Source organism: Anthonomus grandis, chromosome 2 (assembly GCF_022605725.1).
Source record: "Anthonomus grandis grandis chromosome 2, icAntGran1.3, whole genome shotgun sequence".
NCBI lineage: Eukaryota > Metazoa > Arthropoda > Insecta > Coleoptera > Curculionidae > Anthonomus > Anthonomus grandis.
The window spans coordinates 24880848-24897563 of NC_065547.1; the positions used below are offsets into that span (position 1 = coordinate 24880848).

Here is a 16716-nt window from a genome sequence, read left to right on the forward strand (position 1 = left end):
AATATACAGGGGATTCCATTTAACAAAAGTACATTTTTCACATTTTCTCGAAAACGCGATGTTCAATTTTTTTTCTGTTTTCACCATTTTAATCAACAGAAAAAATCCTACTAGTTTGCTAATTTAACCGACCCTGTATCTTAAATATTAACAAAGATACCAATAGTGCCGACTTAATCGGAGGCACCCTGTATTGTGGACAAGGACACAGAAAGTGGTTTGAATAGACATGACCATAACGAAGCATTTTTCTCGATTTTAGCTCAGCACTAGTGTATGTACTGCCGATGGATGTCGGGTTTTTTGAATTAATGCGATAGTAGAATATTATTTGGTTTTTATTTAAAGTATAGTTTACGTGGAAATAAATCGACCACCTTTTCTATCACTGTCGTATTTTCATTTTGCTTAATACCAAAGATGCAAATGTGGTTTCAACGCAGATGCTGTTTCTGTGTATTTGTTTGAGTAGGACTTGATTTTGACTTTATAAATTACTAATTTTACTTTCAGGTGTCACTATTCGCTTTTCAAACTTAGTTTCCAATGTTTAAATATCAAATGTCAAAAAATAAGTTTTCTAACTGCCTAGAAGAGGCAAACTTAGAATAAAAACTTGGCATAAAAACTCATAGCACAAATGAATAAAAAAATAATTTTTTAATAAAGTTAATATATTTAACTTATTCTTGCCTTAAAAAATATAATATAAAGGTTATTTAGTTTTAGGATGTTATTATGCTACATTATTAATTATCACCGAACCCCCATAAAAGCTCAATACGCTATTATCCTCCCGGAAAATACACAAATCCTTATCCTGATTTTCACATTTAACATGTTTGTTCTCGTTCGGAATTTCCACGTGATTCTTATCATTCAGATCCGGAACATATCGGTACTCAGTGCTTTTCCTCACCTCCGAACATAATTTTTTATAATCCTCGATCGCAATGTTTAGCACCGGACTGCCGTCGTTCGTAAAACAATTGACTTGATTATTGAATGCTTCGATTGATACTGCGCCGTTGTAGCTGAGACAAACGCGATTATTCACTTGGCTGTAGTTGTTCACATAGCACCACTCAGTTTTCGGGCTAGATTTGGTGATTGTAAATTGGGTGAGCTGGCCTGAACAAGTGCCTCTTGTTTGATCCAGTTTGGTGCTGCAGGTGTAACGGCGATAGTTCTTTATAAGGAATTCCCGTCCTGAAAATTATATAAGATTTTAAGATTAATTATATATAATATTTAACTCCACTAAGAAGTGGAGTTAAATATTAGGAATTTATGTTTGGAAAGGTTTTTAATATTTGAAGTTAGCATATTTAAAACGGCAAAAAACTTTTTTAATTTCAAAAAGTTTCGATAAAGCTTAAAATTCTATTACCTAAAAGTAACAAAAAAATGTTTTCAAATCCCTGAATAAAACAAAAAATAGGTATAACCGCATCGAACAAGTACAAAATTGTTTCAACTGGCTGGAACACACAAAAAATAGTTTTTCGCCTGAAGAAAGAAAAATAAATGTTCCAATTGTCCCGACGAAGCAAAAAATACTTCCGATTTACTACGACTTTCTTAAGGAAATGAAATTACTTTATATGCCTGGAAGAACCAAACAAATTTTTTTTGTTTTACACAGAAACTCGAAAGCATTTACTTTGAACTTTTTTTGCTTTTACCCAAAAAATTGGAGCCTATATTTTCGTTCTTTCTAGGCAATCGAAGCTTCTAGATCGTCAGAGAAATTATATTTGTTTTTTTCCAGTTGTCGCGGCTATTTTTTATTTCTTTTGCATATTCGAGGTCATCTTTTGGCTTGTATTTATCTTCCAGATAAATACAAGCCAATTTTGTTTTCTTCACATCCTTCGAAGCAATTGTTAACTCTTTCCGGTCATCAAAGTAATTTGTTACCTCTTACAGGTAATAAATTTGTTCTTTCCGGGTAATCAAACGATCCGTTATTTCTTTGACACAAACAAAATTTTTTTTTCTGTCTGTAACAAGCAAAAAACTGCCTCAAAAGGAAGCAAATTGTTTTGATTGCCTGGAAGAAACAAGAAAATTCTTAGAAGAAGCCAAAAACGGCATCGATTCACTTTTCATTAAACAAGAAAAAAATTACTTAAAATCATCGAAAGAAAGAAAAAAATTGGTTAAAAAAAAATGGCATCATGCTATGGAAAAGCATAAAATTGCTCTGATTGCGGAAAAGAATAAAAAACAGCTTAAAAAAAAACGAAAATGCTTCAATTACCTGAAAGAACCAAAAAATGCCTTTGCCTCACTAAAAGAAAGAAAATATGGCTTTAATTAACAAAAAAAATTGGGTTGGTTGAGAAAAAATACCAAAAACATTGCACTAGTTAACTTGTTGTATTAAAAAATGGCTTTGTGTTCTTCAATGGAAAAAAAATGATTTTGATTGTCTGGAATATAATTGAAAAACGGCTTTATTTTTTAGAAGAAGCAGAAATAACGAAGGTTCTCTAGAGCATAATCTAGCAGCAATTGCCGGAAAAAAGCAAAAAATGGCCTTGATTAGCTAATGCCTTCATATTTTTTGTTTTTTCGTCCAGAGATGCAATTCTATAGCTTGCAAAAAAACATAAATAATTGCTCTAGTTGCCTTGAAGTAACGACTTCGACTCTTTGAAAGTAAAAAAAAGCTTGGATTGTCTAAAATAGAAGTAAGCAATGGCTTCATTTTCCTGGAAAAACAACACACGGCTTCAGTTGCCAGAAGAAAGTAAAATGGTTTTGACGAGAACTGACTTGGACGAAATCAAGCGCATAGTAAGTAACGAGGTTCGCGCATCTATAAGTAAACAAATGGTTTCCTTGGTAGAAAAAGTGCGTGGTGTCTAAACGGTTCTATTTACGTGAAAAGTGGAAATGGTCATATACACAGAGTGGACAATCTAAATCAACTCAACCGAATTACAGTCTAACATGTATTTGATGAGTTCTAATTTATTTTTGAAAGAAATCGTGTTTTTTATTTTTGTTTATTTTTCTAATGAGATGTGCTCAATAATAAAATAAAATTTACCCGACATACGATATGCGTGTATAATATTTTTGGCAAATTAAAAATGTAGTGGCTAGGCTACGGAAATATTCTATAAGCTACGTACTGAGAATTTTTTTTTCGAAATGTGCTCAGTTTTATTTAGTAATGTAATGGATATAGTATAAAATATGGGTAAAGATGTAAAATATAGTGGAACATATTGTAAGAGTTCTTAATTTACGTTTTTTCGCCAGTGTAATTTTTCTAGAACATTGAAAGACTAGAATTAATAAACAACAACTTTGTTTAAGCTCAACATATGCTCAGGGGCAATGGGGGTGTTTTGTTTGCAAACATATTCACTGATTCTCTGTTGTCAAGCTTACACACATTCTCAAAAGAGAAAATTTTCAGCTATATATTAACATATATAATAATGGTAATTCAGCTTATTGCTGTTAGATTTTGGATTAAAAATAAAATGTAGAAATAGATATATCTTATTCTAAGCGCAAAAATAACATCTTCCATGCAAAAAAAAATTATTAACATCTTATTCGTAAAATCGCTTCTGAAAAAAATTGGAATGGCAACACCGCAAGCAAAAGCTGATGTCTTCTTGCGAAATGTCATCTTGTCAAACGGCTTTGTGTTTACATTCGGCATTTGTGAAGTTCTGTGTTTTTTCTTTAATTTTTGGTTGAAAAAGGAAAAAGGTCGCATTTGAGTGTTTTTGTAGTAATAGTAATTACATGTAAAGCCTATAACAGGAGAAAAAAAATAAACAAAAAACATATTAAAATAATTTCACAACAATAACACTAAACCTAAGAGAAAAAAAGATAAGAAGAAAAAGTAAAACATGATGTCCCGATGCTCAAGCAACCTCCTAATTTCCTTAACCCTGATATTAAATATATCTACATCTTCAAAGCCATTTAAGACATTGTTACAAATCCTTAACATATTATTGATTGGAGATGTAGTATTAAAATTATTTATATAAAAAAGCTCTTTATTAGTTATTCTTTTTTTTTTTTTTTGGGGTCGGTGGAGAAATTCTTTATAAACACTGGTTACGCGGCGCCGCCCCCAGTAGTGTGGGACTCAGTGTCGAGTCTGTTTCGTCCTATACCCACTAAAACTCCACCGCTGGGTGGTGCCTTGTGGCTTGAAGCAGTCCTATTGTGTCCCATATGTTTAGTCCCACAGTTTCAATTCTGTAGCTTCAAGGAAGTCCAGGATTGTGCCCAGTGGTAGATTTCTTATACCCTCTGGTGAGGGTTTCTCTTCCCCCAGGAATGTTGCCCTGGTTTGATTAAATGCTTCACAGAAGCACAGTATGTGAAGAGTTGTTTCGTCCTCCTCATTGCATCCCCTACATAGCGAGGTAACTGATTTCCCTAGCGTATGCAGGTGTTTCCTGCTGGGTGCATGGCCTGTAAATAGCCCTGCGACCCTTCGCAGTTGTTGTCTGGAGAGGCCCAGTATGTTCTCACCCTTCTTGAAGGGTGGGCTGCCTATAAGTTGTTTGGATTGTTCCATCTTTGGCAGCTGCTCCCAGTAGAATTTGTTCTGGTTTGTTAGCCAGTTGCCGAGTTCCCTCTTCCAGGTCTTATCGCTGACACAACATGTTAGTTCAGGGCCTACCAGGCTGTTGCTGGCTCGCTGGGTTGCAAGTTGGATAGCCCTTCTTGCAGCCTTTTTGTTGCCCATATTCTCTGCTAGGATTATCTCTGGCCTATTTTGCGCTTCGGCGAGGTTCCTGAGATCCTCCCAGCAGCTTTGCACAGTCCTTGACTTAGTCTCGAACTGTTGTAGTGCAAGTGTTGCAGCCTGGTCTCCTGTGAAAATTGCGAAGGTTTTGCCTCTTGGCAGCCCTTCTCTCATCAGTTGGACACAGGTTTGTATTCCTATTATGCTTGCCTGTAAATTTGTTGTTTCGAGGCCCAGGTTTAGCATAAGTTGTCTGCCCTGTTGTTCGTCCTCCACCATGCCCACAGCTACCCCGATCTTGGATCGTTTGGTTGCCGTGTGCTGAGTAACCTCTTTGCCTGAGCCTGTCCGCTTCTGCGTCCAGTGGTCCCCTTTTCTCTTTGATGACAAAAGGTTTGTCTAGGTATGTGACCTTGGTTCTGTCTGTTCTTAGGGCCAGGCGCCCAAGGTCCTGTATCTTTTCAAATAAGGCATTGTGCCCATCTTTCGATAGGATTGTTGCGCCATTTGACAGCAGTCTTTTCGGGCTTAGTCCTATCAGGTTCTCTAGGGCAGCAGTCGGCGTTGTTGACATCGCTCCTGTTATGCCCAGACATGCTATTCGTTGTGTTTTGTTGAGTATCTGTATTACAGTCCTCTTTTCTGCCGCATGTCACCATATAGGTGCTGCGTATGTAATGATGGGTCTAACCATTGTCGTGTACATCCAATGTACCATTTTTGGTGACAGTCCCCATGATCTACCGAACATTCTCTTACAGTACATAAGAGTTTTTGTGGCTTTATTTGTAGCCTGGATTACATGTTTCTTGAAGCTGAGTTTTTTATCCAGGGTTATACCTAGATATTTGACCTCGTCTTCAAGTCGCAGATTTTCTCCATAAAATTTTATGTTTCTAATGGGCTCTAGTTTCCTTCTTTTGGTAAAGGAAACCAGAGTAGTTTTTGTGGGATTTACCCTTAGTTGTTCTTCCTCACACCAGTGCTCGACAGTAGTCAGGGCTCTTTGCATTTTTTCGAATACATGAGCCTGACTACCCCCTCGTGTAAGGATGACTATATCGTCAGCATATCCTATAGCGAGGATAAGCTGCCTCTCCAGTCATGTCAGCAAGCTGTCCGATACTTGTATATATATTGTATATAACCTTGGTTCCACAGCAGCGGTGACAGTACGCTCCTTTGCGGTGTTCCCCTGCACACCTTGGCCTTAACCGTTGTGCTGTTGAGATTTGCTGCTACTTTCCTATGATTTAGCATTTGGGTTATCCAGCCGCCAATCATAGGATGTATTTTCTCATTCTTAATCTAGTTTCTGATATCTTAAAAGAAATGTATTCAATTAGATCACAGCTCAAGTATTTAACATTATTTATAATGAAATATATAAAAATGACTGCCTGATTGTGCCTTCTGCTACAGAGCATCTGGAAGTCAAACGTTTTTAACATTGCCCTGTATGACACCATATATGGGTATTCTTTATTCTTTCTGACATACAGAAATCTTAAAAATCTTTTCTGTACCTTCTCAATCATGTCTGAATGTGATGATGCTTCAGGTGACCAGATAGTAGAGGCATACTCCATATGTGGCCTAACAAGGGCATTATAAAGTCTAATGATAGTGCTGACTTTAAAATGTCTACTGTTTCTTGTTACAAAACTCAAAGAACGATAAGCCTTGTTAACTATTTCACTATATTGACAATTAAATTTCATATTGGTCTGAAAAGTTACTCCCAAATCTCTAATAACGTTTTTTCTAAGAATGTTGGTACTATCAATATAGCAGTCTTCAAGATATTTACTTTACGAGTGAAAGTGACCACAGCACATTTTTGAACATTAAGGGACATCTTATTAACCTTGAACTAATCAACCACAGAACATAGGTCATTTTTTAATTTTACAGCATCTTCCTTGACAGCAATAGTTTTAAATAGTTTAAAATCATCAGCATACATCAGACTTACAGATGAGGAGACACAATCAGGCAGGTCATTAATAAAAAGAACAAAAAGCAGGGGACCAAGCTTGCTACCCTGGGGAACACCTGAGGTTGACATATATTGATCTGATAGAGAATTACCAATCTTAACCACGTTATTTCTCCCAGATAAATAAGATTTCATGAAATTACAAGCTTTTTTAGAAAAAGCAAAGCCAACCAATTTATTTGAAAGCACACAGTGATCTACCTTGTCAAATGCCTTCTCACAATCGGTGTATAGCACATCTAACTGCTCCTTAGACTTCTTGCCTTGTTTGTTCCTTGTTTAATGATTTGTTCTGAGAGGATACACAGATTTGGAGAATATATAAATATCTATATAAATTATATAGGTACCTTTAATGAAGTACGTTAAAAAAACGCATAAAGAGCTCATAAACGGTAATATGATTTATAATTTAAAGCATAATCTATTGTTAAATATTTATCATGTGAAAATTCTTTGACGACGTCACTGGCGCGTCAATCAACGGTATCAATTAACGCGATTTAGCGGCGTTGTGATGTTGTTGCCTTTTTCTCTAATATACGTTATCTGAGGACTGATTCTGTTTCATTTCAAAGCGACTCTGTCATAACAGTCGCGTTTGTTAGCGATTCTCAATCATTTCGATTTTAGTTACGCCTAGGGATATTCAGTGGATAATGTTGACATGCCATGTATATTGGCTACACTTTTTCATTTGTATAGGTCAAGTTGTACTGTGTTTTATTTGGATTTTTTGCCAGAATTTTATATAAAAGGCGAGCGTTATGCACAGAGTAATATACTATTTGATGACTTGTTTTAAAAAATGTAATCACATTTTGCTTAATAAAGATGTAAAACATACTTAATAATAATTTATTACTACAGGTTTATATTTTTTATTAATTATCAGTTGTCTGATTGTAGTTTAGCGATTGTAAATGTCAACATTATAAAAATTATTATTCGAGATTTAGTCCTTGTGCACGTCTATTCTCTTCAACTTCTAATTCCCCAATAAATGTGCTTAAAGTAGTGCCATTATTTGTAACTAAGTTTACTAAGTACCTGCAAGACACTGTAAAATAAGAAATATTAATTTATTAAACAATACCTTATTTATTATTACAATAACACAAGAAAGGAATATAAAACTAAAATCTAGGGTTACGTCTATAAAATATACTTATGTCTAACCACAAAAATTATTCTTAAACTTTGATAAATAATTACAGATATTGGAACTAGTGCTATACAAATTTCTGATCATAAATTGATGCAATATTCAAACCAAAAATAAAAGTGACAAACCATCATATAATTTTAAATTTAGGCGTCTTAGCTGCTATCTATTGATAGCGTACTTCTTATTCAAAGTAAGATCGAAAATATTTCCTGATAAGGTAGAGTTTCTAAGTTCAAATTGAATTTGTCTTTTTGACAAGCATGTTCCGTAAGCTACTGTAAAAGACAAAACTAAGCCTTACCCACCCTGGCTGGATCACTTACAATACTCCCATTTATTAAAAAAAACTAAATATAATTAAAAATAAATATAACATATTCCTAAACACCTCTGACGTAGATGAACTAAATAAATATTTTTCTTCTAAAACAAAACAAAAAAACCAAAGGGATTTTGTAAAGATATTTCAAAATATTAAATCGAATGCAATCGGCGTATATAAGTTAAATTTAAATCTTAGTGTGTATTGTTGTAAGGTTCTGGTGTGTTTCCAGAAAATTGGAAACGAGCAAATATAATCCCTCAATTTAGGCACCCGAGAGAATTCAATGATCTTCGCTATATTTTTATTTTACCTTCTTCATCAAAGATTATGGAAAATGTTATTCAAATTCTTTCGTAATTCTTTCGTAAATACTAGTAACATTTAATAACAATCAACCCCCTTGTTGTTTAGAATTTGTGTGTGTGCTAAGTAACTGAGTGCCGAAATCACTCCTGAAATTAGAGGATTAGCATTATATCTGTGGAGAAAAGACTTCCACTACTAACTTTTTAATTATATTGGCTCCACTTCAGAATCGACTTTTTCCTTAATATTATATATTTCATGCCAAAAGGCAATCACACTTCCCCCTGGGAACGGGAGGATCATTCACTTATTCCAGATATCAGGAGGATGAAGCTCTTATGGAGTCCTTTCCATGTTATCGGACTCTGTTTTTTACCTTTATTTACAAATAATACCCTTAAACGTTTAATTTAGATGTAGGGGATCTAAGGATATAGACCATGGAATATAAAAAGAACAGCAGCCATTACATATTCAAAAAGTACAAGAACTTTTCTCTGGATCGTTATCATCGATATTATCTCATTACCCTTCTGCTGATTTATTACCGAATAATAACAACAGAATGTGAATTTTGTTTAGCAAATTTTATTTATATACTAAGTCACTGCAGAAGGAATTTTGGGGATATTCCCCAACCTAGAGTGAATTTGAGAAAAAGGAACCAGAAAACTTTGGTGAAAAGACCCTTTTCTACCACATATAATTTATTCTTTTTTTTATGTTTAATATTATATTTAAAAGTATATTTTCTTTAATAAAATTAAAATTTCCGCAAATGTATTAAATAAATATGTGAATACGTATAGGTCGCAACCTTTTCTAAAAATAGACTTATCTATGTTATTAGTTAAGAATGAACAGTGATTTTAAAAGTATAAATAGACGAGTAAAATACACTTTTTGTGGGATCTCAGTACTGGAACACTTAAATCTCTTTCAGAATTTAAGACCTTAAGAGTATTATTTGTAAGCATAGAAATGCTTTCATAAGTTTACCTGAGGGCTGAACAGTCGCAACAGTAACACCTCCCACCCCATTTTTCATCTTCATATTAAGCTCTAATGCTCTAACAGGTTCTAAACTATCATAAACTTGTTGCGATATTCTGTCACCCAATCCGGCCAATTCCTCCCGTTGTTGCCTTAGTTGGATCTAAAATTAATAAGAAAAAAAATAAATTGATTATTGAGGAATATGCTTAAGGAAACGTACGTGCATTGGTCGAAGACTTTCCGCGACTTCGGCTCTTATTCGGTCGCCTAGGCCCCTTAACGATGCCAGGTCCTCCTCGTCAGAAGAATCTATTAAAAAAATACAATACGAGGGTCGCTCAATAAGTCTTTCAAAAACCAAGAGATGGTTTTTCTAAGAATAAGGTTTCTTAGTTAGCAGCACTATTATTTAGAAAGCTGTTAAAGTTTCAGCTTCATCCGTTACGATGTGCTATTTCATAGGTCTATTAAAATGACAACTTTTGTTTGTTTAAACCAATGGAGAAAAATGGGTTTTGAGTGCTGATTTAACATTTTCATATTTACTTTCTCTTTTTTTATATCGGCTTTATACCAAAAGAAATCAAAGCTGATTTGGATTCAGTTCACGGCACATTTGCTCTTGTATCTTCGCTCTATCTATGCTCTTGTATTTGCAACTGTTTACAATGGATACATAAGTTTAAACGCTTCCGTTCATCCACAAAGGATAAAAATCGTTCGCGACGCTCACTAGAAGTTACTACTTTGGAAAAAATTGGCAAAATTATGGATATGATTTTAAGTAATCGCCGAACCAAAGTACGCTTAATAGTTAGAGATATCCATTAGAGATATCCACCACACAATAGCCTATGCAGAATTTGAGCAATCGCTTTGCAAACGAATGAAGGCGATTCTAACACTGAAATGGTGCCATTCACTAAAAAAGAAAAATAGGATCCTTTTTGGCACCCAAACTATCAGGCATATCACTAAATTATGCATCAGAAGTAAAGTATCTAGCTGTGGCACTAGATAGCAATCTACCTTTTTAACTTTTATATTACAAAGAGATAGCAGAAAGCATATATCTCTTACAAACAGGGTATCCTCACAATAGGCAAGACCTGGAGCTTCGCTTTTATGATCTTTGATAACGTATGCTTTTATCTGTGGCCGTAAAATGGATCAGATTCGTCCCATACTAGACTATGTTCAAAGAATGGCTCTCGAATAGCTAGCGAATTAATGAGAACCGTACCAACCAGGGCTTTGAAAGTTATGCTATGTCTGAGGCACCTGGACATATATATCAAGGAGGTCGTCCTATTCAAAACAATGTGCTACCACTCTACTGGGACGATTGCAAAACTAAAGCAGGTTCGGGCTGTGGAGTATACTTCCAAAAACCTCCAATTAAACACAATGCCTAGCATTGTGTGTGCAATGCTAGCATGAGGTACTATGAAATAAATGGCTTAACCCTGGCGGCAGAACAACAACGTTATTATCCACACAGACTGCAGACGACCAGTTATTGCGCAGTACGCATTGAAATTTTCTCCCAAAAACAGGGTGGAAGTCAGCTGAATCAAGGAGCACAACGACAACAAGAGAAATCGGGCTGCCGACTCCCTTGATAACAGGATCGTCGCTATTTAACCAGTAGGGCTCGAGGCCTTCGTGAGTCTGACTATGGTTAATATGAAACGACTAATAAAATCATACGCTTTTTAAAAATCGATAGGATGATATTCAAGCCTACGATTTGTCCAAAGAGTGTCTCAACTGCCCGGACAAACTGGAGGCAATCCGCTAATTATCCCTGACTAAAGGGTGACTACGTCTTATAAGGTTCCTAATTGGTCACTGTTTATTAAATGGCCGTCTTTTCAGATTGAAATTAGCTGTGGAGCATGCAACCACGAAGAAGAGGCAATGGAGCACATAATTTGCGATTGCCCTGCTCTCTCATCAATAGAATATAAATAGCAGAATTCTAGGGTGGGATATAGATATTAAGAGGCTCCTTGGCGACGGCGACGAATTCGCGGGACTGGATAATGAGCTGAAGGAGACGTCTTCTACTCCTTTAACACAGGTGCACAATGAGCCTACTGAGGCTTATGTCCAGTGGTGTTCATATCACCCTCTGCAGTTACAGATACAGAGTTAGCTAAAACCTCCAGCATATCGCAAGATACAGTGGCTTCAATTATGAACAAAAAGTTGTCTATGAAAAAAGTTTTAGCAAGATGGGTGCCTCATTTACTGACAGAGGAGAATAAACGCGATCGGATGGTCGTCTCTGAGGTTATTTTGACGCCGTTCTGTGACATACCTGCGCAGTTTTTCTGAAGATACATAACTGTGAATGAAACAGGCATTCACTGCTACATCCTAGAGACAAAGAGACAGTATTTGATAGAAATTGGCCGGCAAAGTGATGGCCACAGTCTCTTGGAATCTATTATGCGTCGTTATTGTACCGATTGAGCAAGAAATGTAAAAAAATAGATTTACATTTGAAGAGAAAAAAATCCTCTTACATCATGACAATAATCTTATACACACTTATGCAATTTCGATGGCCAAAATTACAGGTTAAAAGTTCCAATAGTTACAATATCCACCGTATTTATCAGATTTCTCCTCCAGTGACTTTTCTAATTTGAAATAATGGCTTTCAAAAAAAATTTTTCGGAGGTATTTAAATTAAAAAAAAACGGCTGAAAACGCGAGAGTTCAGATTATGTTGAAAGTTTTTTTTAATTTTTCAACCTTTTCTAAGGACTTATTCAATGACCTTCGCATCTTAAACATTTTGTCATCATTGAAGATGGTTTATAACTTACCATACCAGCCTGACACATTGCTGCAGGTCTGAAATTAATACATAAGATTATAGTTATTTATTAACAATAGGTTTTTGAGGGTTAGCATAGCTCTTATATAAAATTCTCGGAAAAAAAATCGGTTTCATTGTCTAAAATTTATTTAAGAATATTATATTCATTGAAATTTAAAGTGCTCGTAATTTTTTAATCCTAAATCTTAGTCTTTATTAATATACATATAATACAAAGAGGACAGTTAAGCCCGAAAATATTATTTAAGTGTAATGTAAGACTTTAGATAACAACAAAAAGCCATAATTTATAAAGATGTGATTAATACCACGTTTCTGAATAACAATATGACATGTAGAGAGTTACTTATTTTATTGGGTATTACGTCACTTATAGCAAAAATCAATTTAGAAATTACTATCTCATACGCTCAAAAATTGAAAAGAAGAAGAAAATAGTAAAACACGTATTTAAAAGAAATATGAACTCAAATATGTAATGATACCGTTTGATATACTTAATTTAATTTAAGTTCAATAAGTTTTAAATACAATAATTTACTTGAGGTATAATAGATTTTTTATATACCTAGGATAATATACTTAAGTTAAGTAAACAAAGTTAATAACTCCATTTTTGTAACAATGCAAACGAGTGAGGTTATAAACTGAACTATATGTAATAATTACATAAATAATTCTATTAAAAACTGGCATACATCTATGAACGAGAGTTGGTCGGACCATAGATACATTTGTTTTCAAATCACGGGAATTGACCGGGAAATAACAACTTATAGAATTCCAAAAAGAATCGATTTCAAAACTTTAAAGAACAACCCGATCGCGAGATAATGCGAGTTCGTATAAAGATAAATAACTGAAACAAACTAAATAAATACGTGGAGAAACTGACTACATTCTACTGAAAGTTCTACTACGAAAATAACAGTCCGGAAATCAAAAGGGTGGAGTAAAGACTTTGACAAGATGAAGGCTGTTAGAATAAAATACAGAGGAAGATGGGAAACATATAGGACATCTTTTACTGACTAAAATAAGCAGTTAATGCAGGCAAAAAGGGACTCTTGAAGGAACTTCTGTGAAGAACTGGAAAGCATTCCAGACATTCAGACTGTGCTAGCCTCCAAAAAGTTCTTGCCAAGCGGAAAGGCTGTACGATTAGCTCCCTACGCAATGGGATGGCGAATATACAACCCGAGGAAAAGAAACACCGAACTTTTTCAGGTAAAAGTTCTATCTCGTGCATTCAGTCTGTTAGAAATAAGGTTGATAAGCTTTCTGCATTATTAAAAGATCTTGAGTGGCCAAATATTCTGCTCCTGACGGAGCACTGGTTAAGGGTGGTGGGCCATTGCATGTCGAAAATTACAATTCATAACTGTTTTAATTCATAAAAGATCTTGGATAGATATGAGATATTAAATTATGAAGTTAATGTCTTTTTGTTGGTTCAATGTCAGTTTGAGTTTTCAATTGGGCAATGTATAAAACTACATGTTTTTGCAGCACTTAAAAAGTTTGTTATACGAAAATCATGTTTACTGATGATATACATTTAGTACAATATACATTTTGATGAGGCTGAGCTGGTGGATATATTTTACCAAAGACCTTATTTACTTCATTTTCAATGCTAATTCTAGCCTTTTAATGTTATAAATCACTTCCGGTCAGTACTACTCGACCTTCAGAGGACGAGGTACTGACCGGGAGTCAATTGGCGTTTAGTGTTCTATTGGCACTTCAGTGTTCTTATTATGGGGGTTTCCTATCTAAGAAGTATTAATCATAATCTATGTTGTCAAACGGCTAGTGTTTACGCATGTTTTTGTGAACTCTTATTATGGTAAGAATTTGTGCTGCACCGTATTTAACCTGATCTTTTCACAAGTAAATACCATTACTATTATTATTTTTACTTATTGTTACTCCCGTTAAACTACGAGAACAGGTAATTAACCTAAGAAACTCTTTAAGGAAAAAATTCAAGACTTTCTTATCAACAAAGTTTTTATTCTCTAGAAGAATTTTACAGCGCCACCCTTAGTTGGTCAAATAACAAAATTTTACTACAAATCAGAATATATTTTTGAATTAGTGTATTGTCATTTAGTGTCTGACTGTTTTTAAAACACTTTTTTATACAAAGGTTTGTGACAAACCGTTTGTCTTAAAAAATATCTTCAATTGTGATTTTTATAGATTAATAAATAAATTAGCGACTTTTAAATTAATAGATTAATGTCTCTGAATTAATTCTAGTTTTTTTTATTAAGATATTATTTTAATATTTATTTTTTATAGACTAATAAAGAATTTAAATTTATAGTCATGACCGTTTTAAAAATGGATAGGTTAGCAGCTATATTATGATATATTGGTGATGCTGTTTAAAAATTGAATTACATTTTTATGAAATGTTATAAGAGAAGGGTTATGAGTTAAATGTTTTAATAATGAAGGTCTTATATTATTAAGTTACTTTTTATGTATGAGGCATGTCGAGGTTGCATAAAATGTCTCTGTTACCTCAATACTGCTAAAAAACTTAATAAAAATTGGTAAATTTATTATTGTTATTATTTTATTAGATAAAAGCCAAGAATTAACATTCTGTATAGCTTTATTAACTAAGTACGCATTCAAATATATTTTAATAAATCTTCCAAATTTAAACACTAAACATGTCCAATCTGTCCAGATGATTCAGTTTACAGACGGAGCAGGTATGACATCTACGGGTAACGAATTCCAAACATCGAAAGCTCTATTTGGCAAAAACATTTGACGCGTTTTTGTTTTATAAATTCGTTTTTTGAATTTTAAAATATTTTTTTATTTATACACATTATTTTAAGAAATATGATTTCGAGAGTAGTCATGTTCTTTGTATCTTTCTTTTTTTGTGAACCATATCCATTTGTATCTAAGAAAGCCATGCTATCCCGATAATTATCCATATATTCTGCATCCTGACACAACTTCATGTATATGTTACTTTTAGTTATGAGAAATTGTATTTTTATTTTGTTATTGCTAATATCAGGTATTATTTAATTATCCTTAGTTAATATTGCAGATGGTGTCCTAATTCGCCTTCCACCATAATATTATTTAAGTAGTTGATATTGTTAAATTCACATAGAAGTTTCCACATTTATTATTAAAGTGCATTGAATGTAATTTTTCAACAAGTACTTCATATAATTCATAACATAAACAAAAAAATCTTACCAAAGCAACGAACAAAATCAGCAACTTTTCTCTCATTATAATAATGTTCAAGGCTCACTTGCCGGTATAATAAAAACAAATACTATGCACACACAGTTATTAATAATGCGCAACAAATGCTAAACTGAAAAAAATAGCACGGATAGATGAATTTATTCCCACAATGAGATAATAGTTGGCATTAACGGGATATTATTTATGAGTAGGTTAACAAAATCTTACATATTGGTAAGCAGAACCTTGGCATATCCTTTTAAAATGCGAAATTCAATGTTATTATTATTAAAATGCAAATTAATTATGATCTCATTATACATCATATACCACACGATTTATGGGGATTTACTGGTATAAAAAGGTTTACTGGCTATACTAATTATTTTATTTAATGTAGCCATAAATCGTAAATATGAAATGCAATTAAATATAAGGATACTGTATGTTATGCAATACTTTCTAAAATATAAAGTTCAGTTTTTTTATATTAGTTCTTATATAAAGTACTATAAATATTTTATATTCTATATCAATTTTAGGTGTTTTTTAGGTCTAAGAGTAATTATAAAACTCAAAAAATAAAATCAAAACCAATAAAAACTCCGGGATCTATGAGATTACATAGGACAAACCAGAAGATCAATTAAAGTGAGATTTAAAGAACACTTAATTAACTCATGTGAACTATGGAAGAATTGAAAAGTAAAGTTTGGCTGAACATGTTTTAAATATTAGTCACTTTGTAGGGATAGACAACTTAAAATTACTTAAACCAGTTACTAACAATATGTAGAAAATTAGATGCATACCAAAGTTTAGAAATAGTCCAAAATAAAAAAAAAACATTCTTAACAGAGATAAAGGTCCAATCCCTTATAGTCACTTGTATTGTTTAATTAGTGTTACAGATTTGTTCGGACATGCTTCATTGCATACATTACTACATCCTTAGCATATAAGGCCACTTGTAAGTAGTTTTGGTTTAGTTTTAATCTTGTCTCGAAGATGCTACCGCCGTTTGCTAGCGAAAAACTTGTCGAGAGTAAGATAAAGAGTTTTGGTTAGTGGTAAAATTGTCTTGTAATTTAAGTGCCACACCAAA

The 16716-nt window shown here is 33.6% G+C and overlaps 1 protein-coding gene across 1 annotated transcript; it reads right to left on the reverse strand.

Annotated features, from left to right (window-relative positions):
• Positions 1-642: 642 nt before the first annotated feature.
• LOC126750470 (uncharacterized) lies at positions 643-15757 on the reverse strand. The gene is made up of 5 exons (XM_050460100.1): positions 15618-15757; positions 12367-12394; positions 9750-9838; positions 9533-9689; positions 643-1209 (listed from the first exon to the last, which is right to left on the reverse strand). The coding sequence occupies exons 1-5, from the start codon at positions 15651-15653 to the stop codon at positions 737-739; spliced, it is 783 nt and encodes a 260-aa protein (XP_050316057.1). The 5' UTR covers positions 15654-15757; the 3' UTR covers positions 643-736.
• Positions 15758-16716: the final 959 nt, after the last annotated feature.

Excerpts from the sequence above, each read along its gene's own strand:
- LOC126750470 (XM_050460100.1), bottom strand. The coding sequence starts at position 15,653 with ATGAGAGAAAAGTTGCTGATTTTGTTCGTTGCTTTG. Across the intron at positions 9,839-12,366 it reads CAATGTGTCAGGCTGGTATG|ATTCTTCTGACGAGGAGGAC; the intron begins GTAAGTTATAAA and ends TTTTTTTAATAG. Across the intron at positions 9,690-9,749 it reads AAAGTCTTCGACCAATGCAC|ATCCAACTAAGGCAACAACG; the intron begins GTACGTTTCCTT and ends TATTAATTTTAG.